The 11,769-nt window shown below is 29.6% G+C and overlaps 1 protein-coding gene across 1 annotated transcript; it reads right to left on the bottom strand.

The window, feature by feature from the left end:
* Positions 1 to 327: 327 nt before the first annotated feature.
* Positions 328 to 3,167, bottom strand: LOC113859344. Its single transcript, XM_027492147.1, has 6 exons — positions 2,535 to 3,167; positions 2,291 to 2,474; positions 2,074 to 2,171; positions 1,347 to 1,397; positions 977 to 1,072; positions 328 to 333 (listed from the first exon to the last, which is right to left on the bottom strand). Exons 1-6 carry the CDS (start codon positions 3,165 to 3,167, stop codon positions 328 to 330), a joined length of 1,068 nt encoding a protein of 355 aa, XP_027347948.1.
* Positions 3,168 to 11,769: the final 8,602 nt, after the last annotated feature.

Here is an 11,769-nt window from a genome sequence, read left to right as displayed (position 1 = left end):
GCAAGATTTATACAGTTAGTTAGGATCACATTTTAGAGAACATAACAAAATTAGGGAGAGTACAAAGAGACTCCCTTGTATATGTGAAACAAGTTGAGGTGTGGAGCTTGCCTCCTGCTTTCTTTGTTAAAACACTTGGATTGTGCAGAATAGAAATAACAGCAAACATATATGTATATAAACTGCATAAAAATGAAGAAATTTGATGTGCAAATTGCAAGCTGCATAATGAAGAAAGAATTACTAAGCAAAACAGAATTTTGCAGCTAGAAAAATGAAGCAATAGTTAAGAATGCATGCTGCACAAAACAGAATTTATATGAATAGTCAAGCCTGATTGTTCAAAAAGAGGAGTATAGCCAATGTATATCAGAATTAAAATTTCTTAGACAAGAGACTATAAAAGTAAATACAATTTGCAATTTGTCACAAGAATTATGCAGCAGCAACACATACTTGCAACTCGCAGCAACTAGAACTTAAAACCAATGTGCATATAAGTGCTGTAAAATTGGGAACATCTTATGACATCTCAAGTAAAATGAATTGCATTAAAAGGGAACCCATAGCATGCTAGAAAATGGTGCAGCAAAAATAATCAAAAATGCATTTGGCAACTACGTATAAGCAAGAGATTTGAGCACTAAAAAAACAAAAATTTTATAGCACTTCAAAATTTAAAGTAAACACTTGCATAGACAAGATTTCCAACACTTAAGAACAATGAATTTTAAAAATTCAGAATAAAAATTTGGTGCACAGTGTAGTTTGCAAACAAGAGTTCAGAGTATCACAGACAATATGATATTTAACAATTAAAAAGCATGTGCAAGGGAAAAAATTAGAATGTTGTGTACACGTAGCTCATTTCAGAAAGTGAAATTTCATGGTGAGTCAGAACAATGTAAAATCTTTCTTAATAAAAATTAGATGCCTACTTAAAGATATTGATATAAACAAGAATTTCAAGGAGCACCTGAACAAATTCAAGAGGGAGTTTATAGAAGGAAGCACGTAGTAAAACACACCAAAATTCACAAAATAACATAGAATTTGCGTAGAACTTGGGAACCTATTCATGACACAAAACATGTAGAATGTGTATTCAACTGAGGAAATAATGGAGACCCAGAAATTTTAAAGTCTACATAAAAGAAAGGACTGCAAAAACCATGAAAACTGCACATTATAAATGATTGGAACATTAAACAAAACAAAGTAATAACAAAAAATTGCAAACAGAAAAACAAGGCATTCACAGCGTCATTGTTAAAATGATTTTCAAGAAATTATAGTGAATCATAATTAGAGGAGCATGCAGAAAATTTCAACATATTGCAACACACCCAAGGACCATTTGTTGATGCAAAAATAGAAAAAGGGGAAACTTTTGTGCCCTAGATTATGTACAGTACACAACAAGCATAAAAACACAAATTATCACCCTTTTCACGACATAGAAACGCACCCAAAATTTAAAATGGGACCAATGTGCTAGCAAAGACCCATAAAGAACACAAAAATAAAAGTGAAATTATGAGGACAAAACGCACAACACAAAAATTCAAGAACGGAGAAGAAGAGGGAAGAAGAAGTGCACTAAAAATAAAGCAAGAATGTGCAAAATAACATACCTTTGTGATGCTCCAAACTTTTGATTTTAGGGTTCGAAAGAGGCAATGGAGTGCGTAGGGAGATACCAGGGGTGGAGAGGATTAGAAAAATGTGAATTTATGTGAGTAGGTGTGCTTGGTTAGTGATGGGGCATTAAGAGAGAATTGTAGAGATGTGGTGAATAACTACACAAGTTACTGCCAACCTCTAGGCTTCCTTTTTTTTTTAAAATATGAAACTAAAATATAAAAATATTGTTATTATATATTTTTTAATATTATTATAGTAATATAATATTATTCTAATAATATTATTTTTTAATATATATTTTTTAGATTTTTTTTACTAATAAAAAGCTATAATGACAAATAATTAAATATAAAACCTGTTGGGTCCCGTTCCTTCTTTATGGGCACTTAAGCTCTTCAACAGGGAGCATAAAATAGAGCAATGACAGACTGGTGAAGAGGAAATACTGTATTGAGGCAGCCATAAACATGAAGTGTGCTTGCTACCCAAATTGTATTTGCTGCAATAAATTGCAGCACTTTTCTGGCCTGCAAAACATTAGTTTAACAATAAATAACTAAATAAATAATGGTTGTTGAATGATTAGGTTGAGTCCTGCCCTAAACTCGAACTTATACAACTTAGGAAACTCTTTTTTTGTTATTACTTGCTCCTTCAACACTCAATAACTCCTCTTCATCTAACTGTGATAGGGTGTTGTTTCTTATCGCAGGAAGTGTTTCCTTCTCCCCCACAAAAGCATATTTTAAGTGTGAGGGAAGAGGTTTCAACTCAAGCCTTCGTGATTCTTCCACTCTTCCTCTTTCCAATGATTCTCTCATTAAACTTCTCTGCAAAATTGGTTGAGCCTCAAGCTATTGCATGCACTCTTGCATTTCTTCATCACTCACCTCATCAATTTTCATAATTGCATTGGCTACCACCTTTTCTAATGGATCTGCAAAAGTGTTTTGCTTCAAAGTTGTTACTGTAATAAGTGAATCCACTGTATCAATTCTATAGCAAGTATCCCTGTCATCCGGGTGCTGCATTATCTCAAATACCTTGAATGTAACTTTCTCATCATGTAGGCACAACATAAATTGCCCTTGTTGCATATCAACTAGCGCTCTTCCAATGGCTAAAAAAGGTCTTCCAAGGATCACAGGCACTTCGGAATCTTCATCCATATCCAGGATAACAAAATTTGCTGGAAAAATTATCTTGTCCATCTTCACCAACACATCCTCCATTATACCATACAGGTACTTGATGGATCTATCAGCTAGTTGGAGAGCCATTCTTGTATTTTTAACTTCACCAACTCTCAATTTCTTCAAGATGGAGAGCAGCATTAAGTTGATGCTGGCCCCCAAGTCGCATAAAGCCTTCCCAATGGTCACATTCCCTATAGTGCAAGGGATTGTAAAGCTTCTTGGATCTTTCAACTTTGAAGGCAACTTTTGCTGCAATATGACACTACATTCCTGAGCGATTGTAACATCCTCCTTCAATTTCCTCTTCTTTGAAAGCAAGTCCTTCATGAACTTGGCATACAAAGGCACTTGTTATAATGCTTCTGCAAATGGTATATTTATATGCAGCTTTCTGAAAATGTCCAAGAATTTGAAAAATTGCTCTTCCTTCTTTTTGTTCTTGGGGATGTGTGGATATGGCAACTTAACATAGAGAGGGAGAATTTAAGGCTTGCATGAGTCTTCCAAGATCTGTTTCCTGGTTCTGTTCCAGTATGCCTCATCCACCACCAACTTCTGCTTAGGCTTAACTTCCTCTTCTAGTTTTTCTTGTTCAGGCTCACTCTCCCCATTTCTATTTTCTGCAGTGTCCCTGACATGTCTAAAACTTGAGTTGTCCTCCTTCTCATCTTGTTTTTTCTTAAGCTGTGGTTCTACTATCTTGCCACTTCTAGTGGTGATGGCTTGGCAATATTCTCTTGAATTTTCCACTGTAGTCCCAGAGAATGTGCCTTGTGCTGGTTCACTAATTTTTTTTATAATCTTCCCCATTTGTTTTTCCAAATTTTTCATAGAAGCTTCTTGGTTAGCCATCCTAGTGCTCGTGTCTTGCATAAACAAGTTGGTGGTTTGTGTTAATTGCAAAAGTGCCTTCTCAAGGGTAGATACCTGATCTAGAACTTGGGCTGTGGGGGCTGTTGAATGGCTCCAAAATTCTGAAAATTTTGTTGTTGATACTGCCCACTTTGTTGGAATTGCTTGTCGTTAGACTGTGGGAATTAAGGTGGAGTTGATTGTCTTGCAACAAAATTCATATTCGGCCTGAAATTCTGTTGATTTGAGGTTGGATATATAGGTCTCTACTGGAAATTCTGCTACTACTGCCATGGTGCCCTTTGAGGAAAATTTTGTTGCTGCCTTGGTATGTTGTTCATATAGCTCACTTGTTTAGGAAAATGGTGTTGCACAAACTCTTCTCTGTTTTCACTAATTTCTTCATGATATTCCTCTTGGCTGGTGGAAGCTACATAGTGCACTGGTTTGTTCCCTTCTAACTTTATGTTTTCAAGTTTTGCATTGAGGGAATTTAGTTGCTGTGACATCAATTTGTTCTAAGCCAGCAATGCATTCAATATGTTCAGCTCTAGCACACCTCTTTTTGAAGAATTCATTTCTCTATTATTGTAATTGCTGGATGCCATAACTTCAATAAATTGTCGTGCTTCTTCCAAGGTCTTTCGAGCAAATGAGCCTTCAGCTACTGCATCCACCATTGTCTTTGTTGCTACATTTAGCCCATCATCAAAAGTTCTCAATTGAAGCCATTCAGGTAGCTTATGATAAGGACAGCTTCTCAAAAGTTCTTTAAATTTGTCTCATGCCTCTTGCAGTGTTTCATCTTCCCTTTGAGAAAAAGTTAAAATTTCTTGCCTCAACTTGGTTGTTCTAGAAGCTGGAAAATACTCTATAAAAAATTTGCTCTCTAAATTATCCCAAGTAGTGATACTTCCTTCCGGTTGGGATAACATCCAACTCTTTGCCTTATCCCTTAAAGAGAATGGAAACAGTGACAATCAGATAGCCTCATCACTCACACCATTCATTCTAATCATTTCATAAATGGTCAAAAAATTATGAATGTGCAAGTGGGGATCTTAAGAAGAATGTCCAACAAACTGCTCTTGCTGGACCACTCTCATAAGGTCAGGTCTGATCTCAAAGTTGTTTGCTTGAATGAGAGGTCGAACAATGGAGGTGGAGTTTCCTCTCGGTCTTGCATGTGCATAATCATCTAAGGTCCTTCGTTCTTCATTGGGATTTCCTGCCATTTCTGCAGAATTCTGTTCTTGTGGGTCTTCTTCTTCTTCTTCTTTTTTCTGAAGTTTGTACTTTCTTTTTGTTCTTTTTCTTGAAATTAATAATTGGCTGATCAAGTTCTGGAGATGAATCACTCTTTTTGATCTTCTCCTTACCTCGCATCAACCATTTCAGCTCCTGCACTTAGAAATTCCTGCGAACACTTAAAACACAGCAGAAATTATTAACCCAAGCTAGCAAATTCTCATTACAATTGATATTAACAATTAATCCCCGGTAACTGCACCAGAAACTTGAAAAACTTTTTGGCAAGTGCACCAAATCGTTGAAGTAACAAATTAGATTATCGTCCACAGGGATTAATGCTAAGTACCAACCCACAAGAATAGTACTAGTTAGGTCACCAAAAATAGGATATAAATAGAATAAAAATTAACTAAGTGCAGAATTATAAACAAAATGAAATTAAAAGTGCTGAAATTGAATTTTATAAATGAACAGAACTGAGAGATTAAATCTGGGAATGAAAATCAAAATAATTGCGGAATTTAAATATCTTAATTCTAGAAGTGGGTCTAAAATCAATTAAAAGACAGGTTGAGTTCAGAATCCCTTATCTCTTTCCCTTTGCATATCAATAAATTTATAACTCAAAACACAACTTCATCTAATGGTCAGATTTTCTAAAATAGCCCCACCCCAATTTCTTGGTAATTGGTTCTAAAATGAAATTAGTGTCATAATTCCTTAGATACAACTAAAAATATTCAGCATTAAGAATTAAACCCATTGATCACATCATCACAAATTTCTATTCCTAGATAATTTATAATGAGTAAATTAATCCCAGTCCAAGAAAGCTTACTACTTTCTAGTAATAAACTCCTTTTCATCAATCTCATTCACGTAGAACAAAGAAGCATTAAGTTCAGAATCAAGATGTTAGATTAAAACTTGTATCTTGAGCTATATCCAATGTTAGTTCATTGCAAAGGGTAAAGGTATAGGTTCATCCTCACTCAACCCCAAGATATTTAGCTAGACATAATAAAAGTAAATAATATAAAACTGAAATATATTGCAAAAATAGAATCCATGTTCACAAAAATGTTGCAAATAGTTGAAAGGAAAGAGTTACTATTCCATTACATAAACCAGAGAAAATGGAAAGGAAATGCAAGTTCTTATAAGAATCCTCTCTCAAAGTTATAAAGAAATTTCCCTAACTAACATATTCTCTGTAAACTATATGTAAAACCTAAATTTCTCCGCTCTGGAATCGTAAAAGACAAAAAGATAAAGGATGCTTCTTTTCATAAAAATTTCACTTTTATATGCTCAGTCAATATCGTGTCCCCACAATCAGAAATCTTTATCCCTACAATTGAGTTTTGCAACACTTAACTTCTGCTCCTTAGTCCATTTGTCAATTTTCTTTTTCTAATTCCTTCAAAATTCAAATGCCAACAATTAAAATATGCATGATTTCTCAATTTCCAGCAATACAACATTTTATTGAATTTTTCAATTAATTGGATTAACTTATAATTTAAATTCAATAAAATATGCCAAAAACTTTTAATTTTCTAGACGAGTTAGTAACTCATCAATGAATATATCTCATAGGAAGGTTAGTTAAATTATTAATTTCTTTAAAAAAATTTACCAATAATATATATATATATATACTTTATCCTTTTCTTTTTTGAGTTCTTAGAAAATTTAAGTTTTATGTAATAAAGCATAACCTAAAGGCTCAATAGTTAAAGGATGTATCTTAGAAGAAATACTCACTTTTTGTTCAAAGTAATTTACCACTAAAATTGAAACAAGATTTGATTAAGGAGGTCATGTTAATATTAAGGAGGATCCTTCTGAGTCATTGTCATCAATATTTCTTAATATTGACTAACTAGTTAAAAATAAAACATATTTTATTCTAACACCTACAAAGATATTACAAGCTTATCGACCTGAGTTAATTAATTGCAAAGAAGTTAAGCACTTTATTGAGTAAGATATATTCTAACATTGTTATCACATATTTAATAATGAATCTCATTTTTATCATCATACTTGTTGTATAAATTTTAAAAAGAAGAATCAACCAACAGCTTGTACTAAATATTTTTAAAATTTTGACTTTCAAGATTGTTCTTACCATGGTTTATTATTTGGTCTATTTATTTTTAACAATTTAAAAATAAAATTATATATTATGACTATAGATGATGCTAAAATGATCAGTATGTAACTTTTCTTTTATGATATTTATTATAATATATTTGTTTGCATGAAGAATGAGATCATGTATTTAGTTTTTAAAAAGATTAATCTTTTGAATGTTTTATTATGTGTGACTGTCTTTTTTTTCTTTTTCATTTATGACATTTTATTTGTTATTGTTGAATTTTTTTTTAAAAAAAAAGAACAAACAAAACATAAGCCCCAATGTATGAGTTTTGATGCAAACATTGTGGAATGAAATTAAAGATTAGCATGGATTGTTATTTTTTTTAATGGTTATTGAAGTATAAAAATTTGACTATATAATTTGTTAAAATTTCTCTTGAGCAAGACTGTTTATCAAATATTATTTTTTTAAAAAAATTATTTTTAAGTAAGATCATGTTGATAATGACTATTTTCAATAATGATAAATTTTGTTATGATAGTATATAATTATGAAAAAATATCTTGAAGTTTTAATTGAAAGAAGCTGTCTCCTTATATTTTATATGTTGAAGGTGCTTATAGGTATTTTGATATGAACGTTGTGATATTTAGAATAATAGAAAAATTGGATTCAACTTCAAAGTGATGATACGATTAATGCTTTTTTAATAGAAAAAACATGTATATATATACAACATTAAAGTAATATACTGTGAAAAGTTAAAAATTCTAAACTTTAAACGAGGGCCAGGGCTCCAAACTAGTTAGAAATTTCAAAATTTGTGAGATTATGAATGTGATATTCTATTTCATAGGTAGATCAATTTTGATGATTTTGAAGCTATAGATATCAAAATCAATTGTGACTTAACTAAGTATGTGAATCTCCTGGAACAACTTAGAAATTTATATAGCTATTCAAAATTAGTTAAAATTATTTCAAATAACACGTAACACCTTACATGCTTGGTACAAATTTCATGGCCATTAAATCTTTATTTTAACAATAATGAGTGTCTAAAGTTATTATAAAATTTAAATTTTTTATTGATAAACTTTTAGAAGTGAGTTAAACTTAATTTTTTAACATGTTAAAAATAAAACAAAGTGGTGCCAAAAGCAAATGGACATTCTCAATCCCTCACACCCATTTGTTGAACGTCTCTTTTCCTCTTTTTTACATCATTACAACATTTGAAGGGGTAAGGGATGTAAATGTATTTTGTTTGTATATAACCATGAGTCATGTTGGCATTCCATTTGTGACGTAAATATTTTGTTGAGTGTTATAATATTTACTGATAATAGAGGATAAAACAAAAATGATTTTTATATGAAGATTGATCTGCAGATTTTTTTAGGGACAAAATTACAAATTATTGTCAAGTAAACGAAACTAAAAATTATTTAAATAAAAAAATTTAAAATGAAATTTAGATATTTTTAAAATAAAAGGGAAAAAATATAATTAGTCTTGTAGATAATAACAATGTCTGAATAACTTCCAGTACCGATTAGTCTATGGACAAAGAATACAATTATATAAAAAGGGTAACGAGGTGGCCACCTACGGACCTACCAAATGGTTATAGAAAGGTTCCAACTTTATTTATTTATTTAATTTAAAAATCTTTTATTTTTATATTTTAAAAAATCATTTTTTTACTTTTAAAAAATAATTTTACTTTATGATTTTAAAAATTTAACATTTTCATTAGTAATGACATGATTAATTAATTTATGATAAAATATCACTTTTTTAATTATGACAATAAAAATTAACAATTATTAAATGTCAACTTTTTCACGCTCATTTTCTTATACATTCATCCTTTATCTTCCCTTTTTATTTTACTTAACTTTTCTACTCATTCTACTTGTTATTTTAGGAGTGCAATCCTAACATTTTCCTAATTTATTTGGTCACAAGAATGCTTTGTCTTGTTAGGAGCTAGCTACTAGGCTACTCGATACCCAAGGTAGAGAGACGCATACGGCAGACCCATGTGCTGTCTTTCACGAAGATAAGGGTTTCTTAACAATGTGTTTTGATCGGGGGAAGTAACAGGGAAAGCAGGAAAAGTGAGGAATATTTAAATATTTAAATATTTAAAAGCTTTAATATGGTTTTAAGTATTTTAGTCTTTTTAACTTTTTTTTATAAATTTCGCTCTCATTTAGTTCACCAAAAATTTTAATAAATATCGATTTTGGTTATAAAGACTAAAAATATTTTTAAATCATATTTAAATGAAGATAAAAAAGAGGGAACAAGTGTCATTTTAATGATTAAAGAGTAATTAGTGTTTATTAAAATTATAACCAAGTTGTGGATTAAATTAAAGTTATACATTAATTTATATGTTCACCTGATGCTTCGAACATTGGCTGAAGCCCAAATGCAGGGTTTCATTTGTAATTTTACCTGACACTAATTTGCATACATGTCTCCTGCCATCGTCACTGCTCTTACCTCTCCGCAAGTTCGTCTTTCTGCTCCTGATTGAAAGCCTTTATGCTTCTAAATTTCTGGTTGTGACGTTATATTTTTTCATGCTTTGAATTGTGAGTTTCAATGCTTCTGTTAATGTCTTTGTTTTCTTCCTCTGCTTCTGGATTTCTTCTTTCGGCATTCTGCTTCTATACTTCAAATAGTGGATTCCAACGTTTCCCTCAGCGTCTTTGTTTTCTTCCTTTTCGTGAGTCTCTCTTGCGTTTTTCATCTTTGTGTTTGCGAGTCCTTAGCCATCTTCTAAATTTTTCTTCTCCTTAAATCTTCCCTCTTAATTTTTAGTTTCTGCAGAACCTCTCGTTACATAATCGCAAGAACCTACTCAAAATTTGAAACCCGCACAACCCAAAGACCCAAAGACCCAAAGAGGGGGCCTATGCTCTAAATCGGTTCATACTATTAATATTATCGGTGACACCATTTCTGGATTTTTCTTCCGAATCCAACCGAAGTTCATCCCTAATTTATATTACTGATAATTTTTAGAATATTTTTTCTTTCATATTGATTATACTTTTAGCGTTTGTTCGGTCAACCCAATCAAATGATAGATATGATAAATTTATTTTTAATATTTTAATTAACATAATATAATATTTTATTATACAGAAATCAATTATAATTATTTTTTTAAATATCTAAAATTATTATAATCGACTTTATTATAATACAAAAGTTAATTATAATAAATTTTAATATACATTAACGTGTTAAATATTTAAGACGGCAATTCAACATTAAAAGTATTAATTCTTCTTAATTGTAAATACTATATATTTTATTTCATTTATAAATTTATTTTTTCCTGTAAATTTTAGTTTCAATTCAAATATTAAGTTTAACTGTTTATATAATACAATTTAAATATACCATACCATAACTATAATTTCATTATCAGAACAACAGCATCAGTGATAGTGATGTTTCAGAAAATGAAAACTATAAAGGTTAGCATAGAATCAAAGACTAAGACAAGGTCTGGAGTTATAAAAAGTAGCAATTAGCAAACATTGAAATAAATGTAAAATTTATTGTCTTGTTTAAAAGAAAATTCAATTAAGGTTATGCAAGTAAACTAAAAATAAGAGACAAACATGCAATGCATAAACAATTAGCTAAAACCAATCACCTTGTCAACAAATAATTTTGTTCAATATACAGTGTTATACACTCAGTGTAAATAATAAATTTCTCTGTATGTTCAATAACAAATCAATGTTAAAATTCAGTTTTACTACCAACAACTATTTTTCAAGCGTAGATACATTCTACATATATTATTGAATTAAAATATTTTTTTAAATATAAATTAAATTTATATTACATAACTTTATAATTTTAATAAAATTAATTAAAATCATTTATCTTTTAATCAAAATCACATACTCAAACGTGTATTAAAATCTATTATAATAATCTTTAAAAATATACCATAATTTATTTCTTTGTCATTCGGTCAGAATGTAACAATTTAAAATTCAATTTAAATATTAATGTAAATATATTCAATTTAAAAAATATATTTAATATGTATTTTATTTTCCTTTTTCCTGTAAAAGGCTGATAGAAAGTATTTATTATATTCTTACTCGTATTTATATTGTATATAAATTAATTATTTTAAAAATATAATTTTAATATTTTAATAAAATATATTAACATTTTTAATAAAAAATAAAAATTTATAAATATTATTTAGCAAGGTATCGTTTATCAAACTTATTGTTATCTTAGAGTAACATAATAATAATAATAATAATAATAATAGCAATAATAATAATATTTTTAATTTAGAAAAAAATTTATATTATTACTTTGTGTTTCATATTACTTTTATACCTTTTTATTTTCTAATTTTATGCTTTATTATATTATTATTGCCCTGTTATTTTTAATTTTGGACCTTTTAATGTTAATTTAATATTATTTTTATTTTTTAATATAATTCCATTGTATTTATGCATTATATGATATTATTAAGAATGACCATGAGTAAGATTTAAGTACAATTTTATAGAAGTTATAATACGTATAATTTTAAAAAATTACTCGTATTCATTTCTATATCTATGGGTAACAATTTTATTTATTTATTTATTTGGATATTTAAATTTCTATCTATATCTCCGTTACTAGCAGTTTAATTAATTAAAATATATGAACAAA

This window comes from Abrus precatorius, unplaced genomic scaffold, assembly GCF_003935025.1.
Source record: "Abrus precatorius isolate BTA unplaced genomic scaffold, Abrus_2018 Scaffold2, whole genome shotgun sequence".
In the NCBI taxonomy this organism is placed as follows: Eukaryota; Viridiplantae; Streptophyta; class Magnoliopsida; order Fabales; family Fabaceae; genus Abrus; species Abrus precatorius.
Note: the sequence above shows the minus strand (reverse complement) of the source record. Positions and strands in the feature narration are given on the sequence as shown.

Excerpts from the sequence above, each read along its gene's own strand:
- LOC113859344 (XM_027492147.1), bottom strand. The coding sequence starts at position 3,167 with ATGAAGGACTTGCTTTCAAAGAAGAGGAAATTGAAGGAGGATGTTACA. Across the intron at positions 2,172-2,290 it reads ATTGAGTGTTGAAGGAGCAA|GCCAGAAAAGTGCTGCAATT; the intron begins GTAATAACAAAA and ends AATGTTTTGCAG. Across the intron at positions 1,073-1,346 it reads CATCAACAAATGGTCCTTGG|GTTCCCAAGTTCTACGCAAA; the intron begins GTGTGTTGCAAT and ends TGTCATGAATAG.